The following is a 15,100-nucleotide window of genomic DNA, read 5'->3' on the forward strand; positions in this document are numbered from 1 at the left end:
ACCAGGTAGCTCCTGAGATTATAATAACAGCTCCAGCCTTCTTTGGTTACATGAACTCCACATTTAATCCACTTGTCTATGGTTTCTTTTATAGCTGGTTTAGAAAAGCTCTTAAATTAATAGCAAATGGAAAAATCTTTCAGAATGATTCTTCCAGAACAAAACTATATAATTAATAAATATTTTCTTAATTAATGTATATTAAGCATGCCTTGAAAATACATTTATTCAAAATTGTAAACACACCAAAATAATACGTAGATTTGTAAACCAATATTAAACTTTTCATTCTTTTCCTATTATCTTGTGAAGATCTAATGTACTGTATATGCGGGCACTTTTGCATCCTATGTCAGCATAAAATCAGCTCTTTGTTTATGCCTGCTTCTTTTGTGTAACACACAGAATAATAAAAGGTATTTGCATAATGCACGGTAGCTCCTCTATCAGGTGGCTCTCATGGATTTCTCTCTGTGAGGCTTTGTTCATGGTTTTGTTAAGGATACTTTACCATTGTTGTAGCCTCTCTACCAAAGATTAGTGGCTTAGTATCAAAGCCATTGTACACTTTACAATTTAATATGAAATACTTTTGGTTTTCACTGACTCAGTTGTTCTTGCAACTCTATGGTTTATAAATGTAATTTGAGAGATTGCATATTCTTATTGTGATAATAGTAATAATAATAATAATTTATTTTATTTGCCATATACAATTTCCTATATTAGAAATTTGTTATTTTTCACATACTTCAGCTTATTCTCCAGAGACACACAAAGTTTGGGGTCAGAGCACAGCGTCAGCTATTTGTACAATGCCCCTGAAGCAGTTGCAGGTTAAGGGCCTTGTTCAAAGGCCAAATAGAGTAACCGACACAGCCGAAGTGAAAGTCATTGTATTGTGCTGTGTGAAACTCCAAAGGTACCACCATGCATCCCTGCTCTTTGATCACTGAATGTCACTGTAACACACTGCTTGAAAGTCTAGGGGGACAAACCACCCACCACTCAATGCTAGAACCTCTGAGGGGGACTGACCCCCCAACAAATGAGAGTAGATTTCAGGGCTGGAAGCTCTTGCTACCCACTCTGCAGTAGTAAAAAAACAAAGATTACTAACTACTACTACTACAGTAATCCCTCCTCGATCGCGGGGGTTGCGTTCCAGACCCCCCCGCGATAGGTGAAAATCCGCGAAGTAGAAACCATATGTTTGTATGGTTATTTTTATATATTTTAAGCCCTTATAAACTCTCCCACACTGTTAACATTATTAGAGCCCTCTAGACATGAAATAACACCCTTTAGTCAAACGTTTAAACTGTGCTCCATTACAAGACAGAGATGACAGTTCTTTCTCACAATTAAAAGAAAGCAAATATATCTTATCTTTAAAGGAGCGCCGAGCAGAAAAAGTCAGAGAGAGCGCTCGCTAAGAAAAGCAAACAATCAAAAAATCAATACATGCTTTTAAGTATACAGAAGCATCGCGATAAAGTGGCATTTTGTAGAAGAGCGTCCATGTCCTCTGTGCAAACAGCCCCTCTGCTCACACCCCCTCCATCAGGCAGAGAGAGTGAGAAAGATAGAGAGAAGCAAACAAGCGCCACGCGGGAAGCATATCTTATAGCTTTGAGGAGTTTTAGTTAATATGTAATACATGCTCTGATTGGGTAGCTTTTAAGCCAACCGCCAATAGCATCCCTTGTATGAAATCAACTGGGCAATCAAACTGAGGAAGCATGTAACCTAAATTAAAAGACCCATTGTCCATGAAAGCGGCGAACCAGCGAAAAATCCATGATATATATTTAGATATGCTTACATTTAAAATCCGCGATAGAATGAAACCGCGAAAGTCAAAGCGCGATATAGCGAGGGATTACTGTACTTGCTAACTAATACAGACTTATGAAGTATTACTGTGCCCACTGATCTGTTCCCTGTAACATGACATAACTTGACATACAACAATTGTTTTTTTAGCCTAAAAAATGCACACATTTTTTTAGTGTTGAAATATTAAATATATGTACAGTGTTTGTTTTTGTAGCTGGCTTTATGGAGGTCTGATGAAAGGGAAATTTGGGTCTACAAATCCCCCAGTGTATATTATTTATCCACTCATTTTCCAAATCCAGTTCATCCTGAGCAGAGTCATGGAGCCTATTCCAGGAAGCACTGGGTTCAAGGCTGGATCAATCTGTTTCAATTATTTTTTGTATTCATATCACATTTCCACAAGATGTTAATTGGCAATTCCATATTGGTTCCTATATGTCTACAGTATGCGTGGATGAGCATGGGACCTGTTACAAATTTGTTATTCCTGATTTTCACCCGATGTTGCTGGAATGGGCTCTTTCCCTATACCCCTGAACTAGATTAAGTGTGCATATATGTTTGTATAGATAGATAGATAGATAGATTGCTGTAACTAAGTGTGATGTATTAAAAGTGAGTTAAATAAAAATAAAATGTATTCAATTGTTAAATTTCTGTTTCTGAAATTCTCTGCTAGATTTCCTTTACTATCATCATGCCAAGACAGTTTATGTGCTGATACATAAACTTCTGTTGTTGTTGTTATACATTTTTATAGTTTTCTTTAAAAGTATTCAATTAGATGGCACTATAATTTTGTTTTCCTGGTTGAAAGAACTTATGATACTCACATTAGTTAAAGCATTATACACAATAAAAATGCAATGATTCTAGGACAGAATGCATTTCCTGTATTTTTTACTATTTAATTATTTTGATACACTGGAGTCAAATAAATGTATCATAACCTCATGTTCATTGAGTTTTCATCACTCTCTTAATAAATACATTTCCTAGGAAACAATTTATATTTAATAAACTTTGAACGGCTGTTTTCAGCTAAAAATAAATACATCTCTATGGAAATGTTGTTATGGTCCACTGAGGGACTTTTACATTAAAAAATTTAACGGTCAATCAGTAATTCAAATCCAGTAACGCCATGTGTTTTTGTGAACTGGACAGGAAGGAATCACCCTAATCTCCAGTGTTTCACTAACTACCTAGGCTGAATGTCTTTGCCCATCAAGTGAGAATGAAACGGGTGGTGAAGCCCGACTCTGGAGACACAGTTGGGTCTGATGGCATTGGCTAAAGGGTGCTGAAGATATGTAACAAATCAGGACTGTGGGACATTTCAATGTCTTTTTTTGTCAACCCAAAGTTAGTGCCCAAGCTATTAAACATTCTTGGATACTACTACTGCCTAAAAGTGGACACTCTGGTTCAATTAAGTATTACAGATCACTAGTTTTCAGTTCTCACATCATGAAAACCTTAGAGAGGCTTTGAACCACCCGTTTCAACTTACATTGATCCACTCTAGTTTTCCTACAACTCATATATAGAGGAACCTTCTCTCCGCTGGATGAACTCAGCACTACAGTCAAGATGACATTATTTGATTTTGGTAAGGCCTTTCACACTTTTTAGCCACTCTAATTTGAAAAAAATCTTAAAGTAATGCTGACAGGTATCCCTATAGACAGATGAGTTTGTGATTAGTGATAGTTTAAACAGCTTTATTCCTGTTGTTCACATTTCCAAGGAGATCTGCAGTATTTTTGTTAAAAATGTGACAGGTTGCATATTTTCCACACAAAGACACATCAAAATGCACGATCTATACATTACTACCCATTTTTTGTGCAGAGGAAAACTCATGTTTTAACTACATAAAAAGTTGCCACTGCCAACCCCAGCTCTCTCCCGCCATTACCTAGGAACTGTCGTGGCGAAAAATTAATCACCAGAAGGCTTTTTACCTGAAAATAAATGCTATTAGGACACGGGATAGACAGACAGAGTTTTAAAGCTTTATTGCAATAAATCAACACAAAAAATAACAAGGACTCAACCCAATACGGCCAAATTGAGCTGAGCCCTGAACATTGCCATAATCGAAGTTTTTATAACAATTTCTTATCATTTTAACCTTGTTCAATGAGCTCAGTCTGCACCTGGCCATACCGTCTATTGTTTATTCCAGTTTCTGTTTTTCTTATTCTTGATTGGTTCTTCAACTGGGAAGATGTCCTCTATTCCATATTTGGTCTTTCATGGTGTCACTTCCTCCTCTAGCCTTTCAAGCTATACTATAATAGTGGCCTAAAGCTAAACTTTAATTAAAAAGCAATATTGTATATGCTTTCATTTAATCATTGCTTGCCATACTCGATTTGTCTTAATTTCTACACTAAAGCTAATTTCTAATATATTCTTCTACTATTTTTTTCCCTTTTTCAAGCCTAAATTTACTAAGATTTTCTCTTCCTGCATTACAGTGTGACCTTGCTTACAGCAATAGCCTTTTGTTGCCTTTCTGCTGATTCATCAACCCAGCTGGTTTCGCTACGTGCCTTCCAGAGCCAACTTCTCTGTGTTATCGCTTCCTAGCCTTGAACACAGGTGTTCTCAACCTTTTTATTCTGTGTTAAACTGGTTTCTGTGTGTCAATTTTCTGTTCTTTTCTTACTCTGGAAATTTTGCTGTAGGCTTAAAAAATAATGCAATATAACTGATTTTTTAGTTAACTATTTGCTTGACCTGTCTTATTTGTTTAACATTCTAATTTATGCTTAATCTAATATTTTAGAAGCTTTTGATTACTTTTTATGGCTCGTTATGTTAAATTTGCTATTCTTTATGCTAATATAAAACATTTTCCTTCTACAGAACCACATATCCAAACTGAGGATATGCACATTTTATTGATTTTTTTATTTCTTCACTAGATGCATGCAGAATTGAGGCAGACAGGGAGCAAGCATATTTCCTTTTGTGCTGTTAAAAAGAAATATTTTCAAAAGAAACACTGCCTTGGCAGTTTTTTTTTTAAATGTACTGGATCATAGACATTATGACAGTGATGCTGTATGCCGACTTGATTGATATTGAACATTGACAGTCAGAAGTGCTGAAGAAAGAGTTTGCATCACTCATTCAAAGAATCAAGCACAGGACTCTAGCAACTAAAGTCTTCATCTCTGGACCCCTGTCAGTGATAAGAAGATCCAACAAGGGTGGTATTTATCCCTTAATGACTGGCTGATATCCTTCCAAAAAGGGCACTATATCAGCTTCATTGACAACTGGGACCTATTCTGAGAGAGACACTGTCCTGATACAAACAATATGGACTGCATCAAATTAGATTCTGCACCTAGATGCTCTTCACGATTGCTGTAAAGGTAATACAAAGTTTGTGACCAAAGCAATAAACAGAATGATACTCAGGATATTGTAGCAAAATGTTACAGTGCTTATAAAATGTATTCACACCACTGAGGTTTTACACATTTTATTGTTATACAACATTGAATCACATCAACTATTTGCGGAGTTGGTCGCTTGATCAGTTAATCACTGATCAGTTATTTTGTGTTTTATATTTATAACTAACTTAGAGTACTTTGCTGAGATCTGTTTTCACTTTGACATTAAAAAAGGGTTTTTTTTTTGATGATCAGTGCTATCAAATTAAATCACTGTGATTATAACATCTGTGATTCAATGTTTTATATTACAATGTGAACATTTTCAAGAAAATGATTACTTTTTATAGCCACTGCAATGTGTAGCAGTGCTACCATTAGTTAGAACTGTGTCTCCCAGCAGTCCTTGCAGGGGCTGTTGGGGTCAAAGGTGGCCAGAGGGGTTTAAAAGGAGGGCAGGGGTCGAAGAGATAAAAGAGGATAAAAAAAGTTTGTTTTGTTTGTTTGGGGCTTGTATTTATCTGTTGAACTGCCTGCCGTTTTCTGCCATACATCTTCGTGTCCTGGATTGTATTGTTTTTTGGGGTCTGGAATCATTTGTCTACCTGTCTACTGTTTACTGACGACGGTGTCTGGATTCATTGGCTTTCACGGAAGAAGGAGCGCTCCTGAACCTATCTATCATCTACCTATTCATCTATCTTCATACTTCAGCAATTACCGGTAGGACTGTGTTTTTCCATTTCCCTCTCTTCATACAAATCGCTGGACTTAACTTCACCGCTTTCATCCATGGACTCTACTACGTGTTTATCTGTTAAATGTAATATCGCCGAAGGGATCAGGGGTGATATTATTGTTTTCATTTAGTTAATTTAATTCCATTATACTTTTTTATCGTTTAAATTCCCAGCATGATTTTCTTTGTTGTCTGTGTAGTGTGTGTGTGTCGTTCCAAGGCTGAGGTTGTCCCTGGTAATCCTCGAGTAAAATAAATAAATCACCATCACACACGACGGTGTGAATCTTAGCGGTTTCTGACCGCTACAAATGTATGAGTTCAAGTTAGCAAGGCTTAGGTTGCGAATGCCAATAATTGAATAAACAATGTGGAAGAAAAACAACAGGCTTAATAATTTGACTTAGAAAATCAGTATTTTATTTATAATTCTGCATGCAGGATTGAGACCCTGGACAGAATTCTGACTTAGCACCAAAGTGTGTATCTTCTCATTAGAGTATCTTTCCTTTTATATGTTTTACCATCACACAATGCCACGGTGGCACTATCACGCAATGCCACATTGGTGCGATTCTATCAAAATCCATTACACATCAAACAGAAGGTTTGCCACATCTACTAAATTCCCCTTTCTCATATTACATGTCTGTGCAGTTCTTTACCAACTGCCATCTCAAAGGTAAGTTTGCCTGTGCTGTTCTTGCTTTTGCAAAGTCAGCGGATAACAAGTACATTCTATACTGGATTAGCAATTTTAAGATTAATATTAATTTATGCTAAAATTAAGGTTAATGCTGCAGTACTTTAACACTCCCTTCTTGGATGAATCACAGTTCCTCATTAGAAGTTGGAAAAGAAGGGTCAGAGTGTGTAGGAATTAATATGTGTGAAAACAGCTACAAGAACAAAGGAAGACTGTTCGGTCTTTTAGAATCCACAGAAAGGAATGGTTTTATGCAATTTGTTGCAGAAAAGATAGATTTAATATTAGAGGAAGTGTTGGGTACATATGTGCAACACTGACTACAGCACATGTTCCTTTGAAAAAGTAATTTCAAACTTAATTGAATGCATTAAATTTGTTACATAAACCAAGAAAGCAACAGATGTAAAATATTCCTATATATTCTCTAAAATATGTTTATATGTGCTTAAAGGAAGTTGTCAAATTGAAAAGCTTTCAAAAACTTAAAGTGAAAGTACTTTTTTTTCTGAATTCCACATCTAGTATTGTTATTCAAAAGAGTATCTCTGTTCTGTGATGCCATGTTTTACAACTCTATTATAATATTTTATCATTTGCCACCTTTAGATGTTGCAGCATTAGGTGCCCTTCATTTGGAAATCCTAATCATTAGACTCAGGGGGCAATTTAGTGATATGGTGTGAGGTTTAGACTGATTGTTCTGTGACTAAGGTAATTTGTTTACCATCAGGAGTAAGCCCCAGAGTCAATACAATTTGTAGTATTTTTTTTTTTTTACATAAACTGATTGGACACCATGTTTGCGACAAAGCTTTGAAGAGCAGATAAAGAGGAAAAGTGAACCAAATGACAGTAAAAGAGGGAGTATTTTCAGGTAAGCAAGGTACTTGTGAATTTCGCCTTGGGGATTAATAAAGTTAATAAAATCTATCTATCTATCTATCTATCTATCTATCTATCTATCTATCTATCTATCTATCTACTTACTTTTTAACTGTGATATAGGACAATATTATTAAAGTAATGAAACCATTAAATGAACCATTTGTATTCTTTTTAATGAATGGTTGTGAATTTTGGTTATGCTTTATTTTTAACAGGAGTCTTACATTTACACTGGTGTAACATCTACTTTTTCAGTTAAAAATGAAATTGACTTTTAAATTTTTCATATAAGTACATTAGTCTGCAAAGATTTTTTTTTTTTGGTTTACGTTAAAAAGTTTAGCTTTATAAATTTGAATTTGGTGAATCAAAGTCTGGGAACAGAATTACTCTGTCCCACCCAGTTTTTGACAGATAAAGGTATAAAATGAAAAAATACTATTTAAAAGGAAAAAGTAATATATTTTTTAAATTACTTGTGCATATAATTGTTTTAAGTAAATGTATTATTAACAAAATTAATCAGTAGTTTTTTTTTCCTTATAATTCTCTCAAGCTGTTTTATGGTGGAATGACCATTAGATGTCTGCTAACACAGACTCACTGTATTTTCCACTATAATGTATTTCCATTTGAGCAATGTCCCGGTGGAACACCTGTCCATATTCATTATGTAATCAGGGAAAACATCCAAATGAGAATGTAGCAAAATAGTCCTAGATAGGAAGAAAAATGCGCCTCAACTAGTTCCTTGAAGTTTTCCACATTTGTATTCTCAAGAAAATGTGGTCCGTTTTGTTTGTTTTTTCAAGGAAAGTTGTGGATTCTTCTACCGTTTGCTTACCTGTTACCTGGTCAAGAAAATGGATGGATCAGTACAACCCTGCATATTTCATTTAAAAACATATTTCTGTCTTCTGGCTATTCTGAAAGAAGAAGATGAAGGGAAACAAATGCTGACTGGGAGAAAGAAATATACAGCACCCTTGACTTTGGGTTGTTTCTATATCAATTATTGTTAAGAACAAGGAAGAATGTCATTTTTCAGCTCAAATATACATCAAAAAATTCTTACTATGAAAATATTTATGCCATAAAGTATACATACTGTAACTTACTTAAAAAATGATCAACTACACATCACACAAATTAGTGCAGATAAATTAAAAAAGCCTTAAAAGCTTTGAAAAATTCAGTTTAGTTGTAAAGTTGAGTATATAATGAAAATGATGCAATGTGCATATTTTATTGACACAGTAAAAGCATTAGACAAATGCAATAACAAACAATTTACATCCACCTTAATTAAAGGACAAGGGGCTGTGAATTTCTAAGTCCATCTATTTGCTATGTTGCTGTTATATGCAATTTGGTATGGGAATCCTAAAAGGAATGCTAATGTTTATGATGCATCATTTGTTAAAATGAAAACTACAGTACATTTTATTACTATATGCATTACAAAATACATTCCAATACATAGTCCAAGGTAAACTTAGATTTCAACCTATCTTGCACAGGTAGCAGAGTTAGTTACATTAATAAACCAGTACAACAAAAATGATTAATAATTAGTTCAACAAATACAATTTATACGTTTCTTTAATAGAATTATCACAATTTACAATCATGCATGTATGAGGGACAGTTATATAAAAATAACTTTTCTGAGGTATCCATACAGCTGTTTATTATTATTATTATTTTTTTTATTTGATTATTATTTATTAAATTATGTCAAACTTTAACATTAGTTTCTGTGTAACGATTACTCTTTTCAGAAAACAAACTCGGATCACAAATGATATCAAGATGAATTTCAACCTAACCAAAATTCCGCAAGCTACCTACTACTGTTATCCATCTGTAAAGAATTCATGTCGCAGGCAAGTTCTTCCTCTCCAAAATCACATCCTGCTCTACACAGTACTCTGGGCAACGGTGATCTTCACTGTTTTAGGAAACTTGTTGGTCATCATCACCATTGCACATTTTAAGCAGCTTCATACACCAACCAATTCTCTTGTTCTGTCTTTGGCAGTCACTGATTTACTTCTAGGGGGATTTGTGATGCCACCCAGAACAGTTCAGCTTGTTGAAACTTGTTGGTATTTAGGAGATGCCTTCTGCAAATGTTATCTCAGCACAGTTATTATGCTCTGCACCGCTTCTGTATTACATCTTTCTTTTATATCAATTGATCGCTATTTTGCAATATGCTATCCCTTACAATATCAAGTTAAGATTACTGTCTCTGTAACTGTAAACCTGATCTTGTTTTCATGGATTCTGTCAGCTGTACTTGGATATGGAATTGTATACCTAGAATTAAATTTAAAAGGAATTGAAGAATTTTATTACCAAAACGTTAAGTGTGCAGGAAGCTGTGTTTTAATGCAAAATGAAGCATCAGGTTTAGCTTCATCACTCTTCACTTTTTATTTACCTGGATTTGTCATGATTTGTATTTATCTGAAAATATTCAGTGTAGCACGAAGACAAGCCAGGTCTATTACAGATACAGTGCAGCAGAACCAGTCAACTGAGGAAAAACGAAATGTAGCATCAAGGACAAGAGAAAGAAAAGCTGCAAAAACATTAGCCATTGTTATGGGGGTGTTTATTTTATGTTGGGCTCCTTTCTTTTTGTGCAACATCATTAATCCTGTTTTAAATGACCCAGCTCCTGAGATTCTCATAAGAGCTCTTGCCTTCTTTGGTTACATGAACTCAACATTTAATCCACTTGTCTATGGTTTCTTTTATAGCTGGTTTAGAAAAGCTCTTAAGTTAATAGTAAATGGAAAGATCTTTCAGAATGATTCTTCCAGAATAAAACTGTATAATGATTAAATATGTCCTTACTTATTTGAACAGTAGAAGCATGCATTTAAAATAGAATTAACTGCCCTGTCCAGGTTTGATTAGTACTTCATTTGTCACACTGCCTGCACATTCCCTAGCTCCCCTCCACATTTTTCTAGAAAAACAGGTTCATTAAATGAAGAATAACATATTTTCAAAAATGAGGTTTATATTAACACTATTTTATACAACATAGCTTTTGTTTTGCTTAAAAGTTCTTATGATAATTGTACATTCACTGACCAAAAGTCTCTTTACAAAGTGAAAATTTCTTTTATTTCTGAAAATTTTCAAAGGTAATGGGATATCACAATTATCCCATTCTGAAATTTACCTTTCTTTCAATTTATACTCAAAATGAAGCCATTTTAAAAGTGTACTAGAGTTGCCCAGCTAAACAATAACATTTTAAAAAATGATTGTAAAGAAAAAATGTAATAAATTTCACCAGCTTCATGAGCCTTTAAAATTAGTCCAATAATAAACACTGCACTTCTGCAAAATGGCTGCAATTCCATTTAACCACACATATTCATCTAGACTATTTATCATATCTTCAATGCTTTATTAATTATATTTTATTATTAGTTTAATACAATTTTTTGATATTTGCCTGACAACCTAGGGAAGTATGCTAGTCTGTAAAAACAGTTAACATCTGAAAACACATTTACTTTTTTAAATAGTTCTAATTTACAAATGTATACAAAACTTATCAGTCTTTCCTAGTTGCCTCATCAGCACTTTTACCTTCTATGTCAGAGTATAATAAGCTCTTTGGTTATGTCTGCTTCATTTGTGTAACACATGGAAAAGAGAAAGGTAGAAGCATACAGTTTGGTGTCTTCTCTGTCAGATTGCACTCATATCTCTCTGTAAAGTTTTGTTTATGATTCTGTTCAAGGTCCTTTACCATTTTTGTAACCTCTCCACAATAAACTAGAAACTTAGGATCAAAGCCATTATCTGATATATGGATTAGCTGTTTTCAGTTGACTACATTGTTTTTGCATTCTGTACTTTAAAATATAATAGGAAATGTTTTGTTTTCCACTAACTTGTCCTTGTATTCTATAGTATGAAAATGCGATTGAATAGATTGTATTTTTCTCATTGTGATGTTTCTCTAAAAAGAAAACATGCTTCTTTCTTCTAGGAATGAAAATTAAGAAAAATTTCAAAACACAAAAAAAGTTTGAAAGTAACAATCTGGTATACAAATCTCCCAGGTGGTGCAAACTTGTCATGAAAATACATAAGTAAAAATCACAACTACAATAAAAAATTGTACTACTATTCTACTTTAGGGCACCACACCATATGCTAGCCTTTACAGAAGCACTCTCTCTTTTTTTCTTTTTACAATGATTTTTTAAAAATAATTATTAATGTTAAGATTTACTGTAGCCTCTGCCTTGTTACTATAAATTTGCTGTTGTGGTAGCTGCTCCTCTTCTTTTCAATGGCTTGCCTTATTATATTAGGTCTGCACTAACATTGGCCACTTTTAAAGCATCATTAAAAATGTATCTATTCTCACTAGCATTTGACCTTGCAAGAGGTTGACATGTTTGTATATTTTGGCTCATGTACATTCCTGATTATAAATATGTATGCACAAGTGTGTATATTTTGAGTTTATCTTTTGTTTGCAGTTTTTGTGATGTGTATATATTTCTTTTTAATTGCTTCTTTTAGCCTTCCTTGTAAAGCAGTTTGGGCTGTTGTAAAAGTGCTTTAAAAATAAAATTAGATGGGATTTGACTTTTGCATAAGTTTTATAAACTGTTGGATCTAATAGAGAGTTACAGCTACTGTAGTTCTGATATGGGACATTTTGTTACTGCAGAGAACTAGCTTAAATTGCTTATTTCAGGTTCTACTTTAATGCTGGATGAGTTTCATAAGGAGGGGGACTGTTGATTTATGTAAATAAGCAATGGTGAAAAAGTGAGCTAATTATAATTAAAACTAAATCTGTGATCTAGACGTTGAAATACAGACTGAATGTATCCACATCACTGCCCAAGGAAATAAGAATCATCTTGGCTGACGCAGTAGCAGAAATTATTCACTCTGTACTAACATCCTAATGATGAGTCATTCTGAATGCTTGTGAGTTCAAAGAATGAAACAAATATCTATCAGCTTATTTGTGAACACTATGAGATGGACCTGTTCTACAGTATTCATGCTTTTTTAATATAAACCTGGCCTTATCATCCTGACACCTACAAACCCATGACTGACAGCAGTAACTCTCTGTAGAGTTTCTGTAAAATTGTAATTTACCTTTGGGGATAAATGAAGTAAAATCTAATCTAATCTAAAGTTATTTCCTGGTCTGATGTTGCTTGGGAAAAACAATGTCTTGGGTTATGAATATGAATGTATAGAAGCTGACAATTTCATGGATAAGTAAAACTTTAAAGCCTATAACTAATGCCATGAAAGTTTGATTCAGATATGACCAATACAGTCTACTGTAAAATACATTCTTCTGCCTATGTTTTTCAATTTACAGCATGTTTGTATGAGCACTTATAACCATATATTAAATTAATGGATAGTCAATATGTTGCTCGATCTATTTATTAATTACTATGATTTCAAAAAGAAATACCCATTGCTCCCCAAGTGAATTTGAAATTATAATATTTCTGTTAGCCTTGGTGACATAGGTGATGATGAGTGGAAACCAGTTTAAACATACATCCAAGGCATATCCAGGAGGGAAGGTTCATACCTGAATAGGATGCCTCATCTCTTTGTTCTTGATCAGAGTTTCAGTATAAAAAATTGAAATCTCCAATACTGCTAGTGGAAGCAGAAATAACTCACTATCATGTTTCAACTTCCTACAGAGGGTCTTGAATTGTGTAATCTTTTCATGGGTCTTTGTAGGAAGAGTGCTGGTCTGAAAATGCTTCTTGGAGGGCTTAAATGACACCAGAAGTGCTCTGACAAGTAATCTTTTAAGGTTCTTCTCGGTAAGACAAGAGTTGAGAGAAGAACAGAGATAAGAATTTGTCTGCTTATGGCGATCCTAATATATTGACAAAGAAGAAGGCTAAGAGGTAGGAAGGAACACACTAAGTGCTGAAGTTCACTAGTTTGGGTGTCTGTGTTTGTAATGCTCTGAAAAGGGCATAGTCTTAGTTAAATTTTTCCCTTTACTGTTTTGGTGTCCTTTCTATTTTTATCCTCCTTTGTGTGATTTTGAGTATTGAATTATTCTTCTATCTCTATACTGGACTGTGCTGGTGTTTTTCTAGGTATGGAGTTTGCTCCAGTATTCGAAAACTATGTATGGGCCAGTTTGTTTCATATTTTAGTTTGCATGTTCTCACAAATGTCTGTGGATTTTTCCACCAGTACTGGAATTTTCATCCAACATATCACAAACATTTATATTAGTTTAATGGATTATTACAATTATTCCCAGTATGAGTCTGTGTGTGTGTGCGTTTTGATGAACTGGTATTCTGTCCAGGTTTAATTTTTCTGTGTGGACTGTGATTTGGTTTTATCAAAGCGTAATATGTTCAAGTTTATTGAAGAAGTTTATTGGGGGACACTTTGTTCACCCTCATGAGCAGGTCTGGAAAGGGAATGGATCAGTAAGAGTTTATGAATGTACTGATGAGTTTCCCCTGAACAAAGGTCACAAAACAACAGAGACAGCAGAAAATCCCAAAATTGAAGTAAAAAGGATTTTTGGTATGCAAGGTAAGTCACCAATTGTTGCTCTACCAAAATTCGATCTATTAAATGGGATGGCAGCAGACTACTTGACACCCTGTTGCTTGTTGTTTGCAAGCATGTATCCCCCTTACAGCTAGATCTAATACACTGAACTTGGCCCTGTACTTTGATACATGGATGACAAATACTTAACTTTTACCAATAAAACGCCCAAGTTCTTTCTCTCGAATGCCATGACCTCTCTGTGAGCACAAACACTACAAAGCTCAGATGTAGCAGAGGCAGCTCTTAAATTACATAGTGTCAGTTTTAGGAGAAATTCTACTAAGCAAAACAGCATTCAGTTGGCTTTACTTGTAGAGGGAATTAGAAATTTGTTGTGCTCAGTGATTTCTCGAGACCAAATTGCTGATGCACACTGGATTGTTTCACAGTTCATATAGCAGAGAGCACATGACTTACAATGTCTCAGAAGTGAATTAGGGTACATTGTGGGAATATTCTTCTTTCATGTATGAAAAGTATTAACTAAGGGAAGTGAAAATTTCAAATGCACTACCTCATGAGAGCAATTGGAAAATTTTGAAATTGTACAATCCAGAAAGTTAGTTGGGGATTTGTTGTTAAACCTGCACAGAATTTTATTGACAGCAAAGAAATAGTGAGAGCATGTTTTACATTAATTTAAAAGAGCATGAATAAGATCAACATAAACAAGTCAACATTACAAGACTAGATTGCAAAAATTGACCAAAACAAATGAAAACGTATCCTTATAAGTAAACAACCATCAAACCAATTCAAGTGTCAACACTAGTTAACCTAACCTTAACTACAAAAGAACCAACCATCAAAAAAAAAGCATTAGCAATTAAGAAAGTTTTCACATTCATTGTCAATCAGGTTTGACAGCCTGCAAACAGATTAAAATGTAACATT

General features: G+C 34.3%; 1 protein-coding gene across 1 annotated transcript; it reads left to right on the forward strand.

Moving 5' to 3' along the window:
- The first annotated feature begins 6,554 nt into the window (after positions 1-6,554).
- On the forward strand, positions 6,555-10,444 carry LOC120526506 (trace amine-associated receptor 1-like). The gene is made up of 3 exons (XM_039749671.1): positions 6,555-6,679; positions 9,373-9,719; positions 9,792-10,444. Exons 1-3 carry the CDS (start codon positions 6,555-6,557, stop codon positions 10,442-10,444), a joined length of 1,125 nt encoding a protein of 374 aa, XP_039605605.1.
- Positions 10,445-15,100: the final 4,656 nt, after the last annotated feature.

The sequence above is a fragment of the Polypterus senegalus genome, chromosome 3 (genome assembly GCF_016835505.1).
Source record: "Polypterus senegalus isolate Bchr_013 chromosome 3, ASM1683550v1, whole genome shotgun sequence".
Classification (NCBI taxonomy): Eukaryota; Metazoa; Chordata; class Cladistia; order Polypteriformes; family Polypteridae; genus Polypterus; species Polypterus senegalus.

Coding starts and splice junctions, on each gene's coding strand:
- LOC120526506 (XM_039749671.1), top strand. CDS start 6,555: ATGCCACATTGGTGCGATTCTATCAAAATCCATTACACATCAAACAGA. Junction 6,680..9,372: donor TACCAACTGCCATCTCAAAG/GTAAGTTTGCCT, acceptor TACTCTTTTCAG/AAAACAAACTCGGATCACAA. Junction 9,720..9,791: donor GTATTTAGGAGATGCCTTCT/GCAAATGTTATC, acceptor TTATATCAATTG/ATCGCTATTTTGCAATATGC.